We start from the raw sequence: 7,080 nt of genomic DNA on the forward strand, positions 1-7,080 counted from the left end.
AGTCTACACGATAGGCTACTGTAATGTGGACTGTAAACGAGCGACGCGACACTGAGCTATATAGTTCTAGTTCTCGTGAATGGAGATGGCGTGTTAGCGCTATGTATTGTTTACGTGCAGGACGTGAGAATGTCATATCTCATGTACAGTGGTCTAATAATAATAATCGTTGGTGTGGTAGTTTCGACTACTCCTCCTATGGGATCAGTTAAATGTCATAGGCGCTTGATCTCTGCGTATGTTATTACAGACACTCGGGTGAAGAGGTCTTTTCCAAATTCCACCTTAAAATTATAATGTGTGTTTATTAATCTTTCCGAGGTCGTTCTTCGTAAAGTTGCCGTAATTGAGGTAAGATTTACATTGAACATCTTGATTATTGTATCGCTTGAAAGAGACCTGTCAACTTTACTAGCCTAACTCAGAAGTAGTAGGCTCGTTGTAACACACATGCTAGCATGACTAAACGTAGTGTATATTAGTTGCCATATCAACACTATAGCCTAAATAATTTATTATTATTATTTTTTGGATATAGGCCTATTTAAAAATATGTTTTGATTAGATTAGATAACATTTTAATCTGTCATATGGTGGTCATGTTACAATGAACCCCACCTATGGGGCATGTTGTCACATTTCACTTCCAAGTAAGGACATGTAGTTACTTAAGTTGATATCACACTGCAAAAAAATGCTTTTCTTACTTAGTATTTTAGTGTAGTTTCCAGTCCAAATATCTAAAAATTCTTAAATCAAGATGCATTTACTAGATGAGTAAAATGACATAGGATATGTCCTGTTTTCCAGGGGAATTCATACAAATTAAGTGAGTTTTTGTAAAAAAAAAAAAAAAAGCTAAATTATCTGCCAATGGGGTCAGAAAAATAATCTTAATTCAAACAGAAACAAGATCATTTTTCTTACCCTAGTGGCAGATCATTTTGCTCGTTTTAAACAAAAACTCAATTTTTATTTATTTTCCCAGAAAACAAGACTTAATATATTATGTAATTTTACTCATCTAGAAAATGCATCTTGATTTAAGAAATGTTTGATATTTGGACTGGAAACAAGACAAAAATACTAAGTAAGAAAAGCATTTTTTGCAGTGTACTCAGTACTTAAATGTATAATTACACTGTTAAGACATCTTCAAATAAAGTGTAACTGAAAATGTAATTATAAAACAGAATTCCGTGTTTGTACACATTGTAGTTGTCATAAAAGAGTGGTCAATAGTTTGCAGAAATGCCTAAAAAATATTTACATTCCTGAAAGCTGCTACTTGGCAAACAGCAACACTCATATATTTTCATGTGTGACTTATACATAACTTGTGTATTGCATATCTTCGTACATATTCTCCTTTTGCTCATAGTAAGCACCGTGAGAATGGAGTCTCATCCGCATGGATCTGGACCTGCCTTGCAGTTCACAAGCGTTTTTAATGAAGCATCAAGGCCTGTCAAGAGCTTTCACCTTCAGGACATCTCCAACTCACTTCCACACAGGACCCCGGTGGCAATACGACCCCCGAGCCCAAACCCAGGTCCTGCTCAGTGTCCTGCGGGCCGCCGCGGGCCGTCCTGCGAGCCGGAGCCGAAGCCCATCATGAGGAGGCGTGCGAAATCCCTCTCGTCCTCCACAGACGAGCACTCGTGCAGGAACATGCAGGTCCGCTTCGTGGACTCCCTCGGGCTGGAGCTGGAAGATGTGAAGTTCTTCACGGCCAGCGAGGATCCTCGAGTGCCGGTCCACGTCATCACGAGACTTCTGGCCAGCTCTGAGCTCGCATCCAGGAAAAAGCTGGAGCTGGAGCTCCCTTACTTCCAGCCGGCCTTCCCTGATAACATAAGCGCCGAGTCTGGATTCCTGGAGCGCTTGATCCAGCAGAGAGTTTCCCTGGAGCAGATGTTCTACTCCGAGCTGGGGATCATAGGAACCGTGCAGGTGTTGAATCTGGCGTATGAGAAAGAGGTGACGGTGATCTACTCGTTCACAGACTGGAAGAGCCGTGCGGAGAGTAAAGCGAGCTGGATCTCCACTGTCCACAGAGACGGGTCTGACCCGGAGTCTGACGTGTTTCGCTTCCATCTGCCCGTCCCTCCGTTCATCATGACTCCCGGAGCCGTGCTGCAGTTTGCCATCCGCTTCCGGGTCACGGGATCCGAGTACTGGGACAATAATGCTGGATGTGATTATAAACTGACCTGCCAGACGTATAAAATAACGGTGCCTAGAGAGTGTGAAGGTAGTTTGGTGCATTTCGTTTGACTCTCACCTCGTTGCATTGAGATATTAACTTACACATCATCTGAAGGATCTCTTATAGAGCCACACTTTTGCACAAGCATGTGAAGTTGGAAGTTATCATTAGAGGAGTAGTTCACTTCAGAATTTAAATTTCCTGATAATTTACTCTCCCCCTCGTCATCCAAGATGATCATATCTTTCTTTCTTCAGTGGAAAAGAAATGAAGGTTTTTGAGGAACACACTCCAGGATGTTCTCCATATAGTGACTTCAATGGTCCAACGGGTCGAAGGTCCAGATGTGAGTTTCAGCTTCAAAGTCTCGACACGATCCCAGCCGAGGAATAAGAGTCTTATCTAGACATTTTATATATTAATATATTAAAAAAAAGATATATATACTTTTTAACTGCAAATGCTCGTCTTGCACTAGCTCTGCGATACGTGATCAGGTTGAAAGGTCAAGCGTGATGTAGGCGGAAATACTTACAAAGCCAACGTGCAAAGACTAAATCAAACGCCATTTACAAAAATAATAATAAATAAAAGCTAAAACAACGATGTCAGATGATTTTGAAGTTGGAGTTTGTGAGTTGTTCACACTACTCTACATTTTCAGGTTTACCGCCTGACCTTTCAACGTGATTACGTAATGCGTGTGTGTGGCGCATCAGAGCTATAGTGCAAGACGAGTTAAAAAGTGTATAAATGTAATTTTTTTTTATAAAATGGCGGCTGGTTTGTCTAGATAAGACTCTTATTCCTCGGCTGGGATCGTGTCGAGACTTTGAAGCTGCACTGAAACTCACATCTGGACCTGTGACCCGCTGGACCATTGAAGTCACTATATGGAGAAACATCCTGGAGTGTGTTCCTCACACACCTGCATTTATTTTCCACTGAAGAAAGAAAGACATGATCATCTTGAATGGAGAGTAAATGATCAGGATATTGAAATCCTGAAGTAAACTACTTCTTTAAAATGGCTTTAATTTCAGGACTGACTTCCACCCAAGAACAATTATCTGATCGCCTCAGAGTTATTATTGCGGGAGACTTTTATCTTTAATTGTCTCTTCAAAAATAGAACAAACTTCATGCACATTCTTTCAATTCCTTTACAACTCAGAGCTCGCCTGCCAAGATACCGCACGTTATAGAGCTATTTTAATCATTGTGGGATTAACATGTCTTTGAGTCGGTCTTGTTGTCTTTGATTGATTGTCTTGCATGACTAAACATTTATTTGGATTATATGGCAACACTTTACAGTATGTTTCCATTTGTTAACATTATTAACATGAACTAACAATGAGCAATACAGCAGATCACGTTAATTTCAACATTTACTAATTCATTCTTTAAAATCAAAACTTGTATATGCTAATGCACGGTGAACTAACACTAACACTGAACAATTGTGGTTTGAACAAAATGTTATAAATGTTGTAAAAAATATATATTGCTCATTTTAGTTCATGTTAATGCATTATTGTTAACTTAACTCATCTCAGATTTTATTTATTAAGCACTTTCAATACAAAACAAAAAACGGACCAAAGTGCAATACATAAATAGCATATATCTAAAAATCAAACAAACATTATAACAATAAGGCACAACACAATAAATCGTCCATCGTATAGCAAATCACTTACATTTACAGTATCAGACCTAATCAAACACACAAAGCCTGATTAAAGTGTTACCAATTATCCAATGAGGTTTTGTACATGTTCTGTTGTGTCTAACATCTCTATGTGTAATTAGACATTAAAGTGATCATGTAATGCACAAGCTGACTTGGCAAGTTATTGTATTATAATGCACTAATCTTTATTCTGCATGTTACTCCTTTCGCCCCGTGCAGCTAAACAAGGTTATGTATGCTCTTAAAGTGTGTATGTTTAGAGAAGGATACATTGGAGTGATCATTATGACTCTTGCATTGTTGACCTTTGCTCGACAGAGATCTGTGTGTCAGTAAAAGGCATCTGAGGAAGGCCATCAATGCGCTTCTGACTCTACAGCTGGACATGAGAGAAACCAGAGGTCACGTCTAAAAATATACACCGTCTTTAAAGCAATAACAAAACTACTGTACGTACACCTTCACTTTTGACACATAACCGGACAGTTGCAGTGCATATCTGAAATGTAGGTTGTTTTCTATTGCAATATAACTTAATTAAACAAAAGCTATATCTAGTATTGTCATTTTTTATGAATAAATGTTTGTGATTTTGTTATATTTTATTAATTTCATTTCTTTGATTGTATAAGAATGAATAATTGTGAAGGAGGTTGTTGATCCTCATCTCTGATGTTAACCACTACTGTGAGTGTGAGTGAACACTAGGTGGCGCTGTGTATCAGATCATGAAATCCGTAATTATTCAACATATGATTAAAAAACGGACGATAAAGATAGTCTGATGTCCACAAGTCATCAGAACAGTAATTTCGTTTCTTGTTTTGTTTAGTTGGCTTTATTTTTTTTAAATCTGAATATCATATCGATGTTGGACAATGTGCAATAATACATATTCACTCTACTTATTATGTGTAGTTTTTTTAATTATAAATAACTATCTGTATGACAAACTGTGACCTTATTTGTCAGCAATGTGTGTGAAATAAACATAGGAAATAAACAAATGAACCCTTTTCACATTTCCGGGGTTCTCAGAAGCGGAAGTCGTCATAGTTGTGTAGTTGAACTGGAGACGACAGCAAATATAATTTTTGTATTTGTCTCAAAAATCAGCGTTTCAATGCCGTGAGTGACAGAGTAATATTACCCTGTTCTTCAGTGGCTCGGGCGTCCAGTTTTTTTCCAATGAAAGGAGGCTGACCCAGTTTAGGAGCTAATTTTTTATGCATGAGCTTTAAGTGCCTTCATTAATATGAATGATTCAGAGCAAATAACGAGATTGCAAGCGCAATAGCCATATAAAAGCGGAGGTTAGATGCAGATCTCATTATATTTAACAGGGATTTTAAATTGATCCTCAGTGAAAAGGTATATGGCTGAGAACATAAACCCATATTCTACATTTACACTGTGTGTCTTTGTCATTTAGGCCTGTGTCATCATCAGTGTGTTACATCACACACATCAATCACTCCACATCATTCCTGCTGTCAATAATATAGTCAACATGCTGAACATATACTGTTCTGCTGATGCAAACACTTGTTGAACAATGAAACGCATCTGATGCTCTCTCATAACCAGCGCTGATCTGACATTCACATTGTTATAGATGTTATAAAACCAGTGGAGAATATCTGCCAGTGTTATTTTATTACTAGGGTATTTGTATTACTTTTTTTCATTTTCTTTTTTTCATTTTAAAGGTACACTATTTAACTTTTTTGGTTCAAAATTAAAAATAATAATAATAATGAGTCAATAGATCATCAACCGTCTTCCAAAACCTGTTTTTGTCTTACCCTGATATGGTAAGCTTATTATCAGTGTTGCTCTGTTGAAGTTTAAAACTATTGGATCTGCCCGGAGCCACTCTGGATCTACAGTAACCAATTGCTAACGTTTGTTCGTGGCGCGCGACTAGCACACAACCTCAGCGTCATCGTTCTCAGCCACTCCCACTGTTCGCTGATTGGACCGGTAATAATTGGCCAGAGAAAACCAAGGGAGTAATCCAGCCTCCAGAAAGTGTACCTTCTATAGGGAGCCGCCATTGGCTAGCAGAACTTCACCTGCTGTTAGCATCCCATTGACTCCCATTCATTTTGTCGTCACTTTGACAGCGAATAATACAAAAAATAGGCTAACGATTGTGTCATAACCACGCGACTCTCTGTCGCACAGTCGAGAAATTACCGGCGGAGAAGCTCATGGGCAATCGGGGGGACGTGGAGACATACTGTAAAGTCTGATAAAGTCAAGGGAGAAGCCCACAGAGAGTGATAAAGTTGCTCCCGCTGCTAGCTCATGGACAGCTAATGCTCACGCTCTCCGTCTCTGAGAGATTCGGAAGGCAATGATTCAGATTTCTCTCGGCACAGCGACTAGAAGACTGACAGCTGTCAGACACACGTCACATCTACGTCATCAAGCTCAGTTTGAGTCTGCGCAGTTCGCCCGGCGATCAGGAAGTGATGCTTCTAATTGACTTCACTTTTCTCCGTTGAAACATATGGGGTCGCTGTGTCCAGTTTATATACTGTCTATATATCTGTATATATCTGTCTAGAAAACCCGCGAATATACCGCAAACCCAGACGGCGTACTGAAGGAAATGAAAATTGAGCGGAAGTACGTAGGAGGGCGGAGCCAGGCTAGCTTTTCACTGGGAAATGGTGTGTATGTGTCTCGTTATATCCGCTATTGGGTTACTTGAGTGTGTGTGTGTGTGTGTGTGTCTGGTGTGAGAGGTCAGAGTTAGTTGACTTGTCACAGTGTGTGTGTGTGTGTGTGTGTGTGTGTGTGTGTGTGTCATCAGCTTAGCTTTAGGAGATGGAGAGAACAGAGTTCACTGTAAAGCACTATAGTTGTGAAGATCACTTGATTATGGTTGTTGTGCTGGAGTTTATTCTTAAGAAAGTAGCGTGTCTATTAATGTGTAAAACTTCAGTAACGTCTTCAGCTTCAGATCTTTCATCTAAACTGGTTATATTTCATATTCATGAATATTGTATTCCTCCGAAGAGAACCAAAGCACAACCACAACAATGTTCTTCTGTAAAATACATGCAGTTTTGTGTGTAACCTCTAGAGGGACAAAAGATTCATCGTGCACCTTCAACCGTGGGTACATTTTGCAGTAATCAAAAGTAGGTCTATATAGTTTTTATTT

General features: G+C 39.2%; 1 protein-coding gene across 1 annotated transcript; it reads left to right on the top strand.

The window, feature by feature from the left end:
* Nucleotides 1–12: 12 nt before the first annotated feature.
* On the top strand, nucleotides 13–2,465 carry ppp1r3db (protein phosphatase 1, regulatory subunit 3Db). The gene is made up of 2 exons (XM_079596757.1): nucleotides 13–351; nucleotides 1,382–2,465. The coding sequence occupies exon 2, from the start codon at nucleotides 1,396–1,398 to the stop codon at nucleotides 2,275–2,277; it is 882 nt and encodes a 293-aa protein (XP_079452883.1). The 5' UTR covers nucleotides 13–351; nucleotides 1,382–1,395; the 3' UTR covers nucleotides 2,278–2,465.
* Nucleotides 2,466–7,080: the final 4,615 nt, after the last annotated feature.

This window comes from Phoxinus phoxinus, assembly GCF_949152265.1.
Source record: "Phoxinus phoxinus genome assembly, chromosome: 22".
NCBI lineage: Eukaryota > Metazoa > Chordata > Actinopteri > Cypriniformes > Leuciscidae > Phoxinus > Phoxinus phoxinus.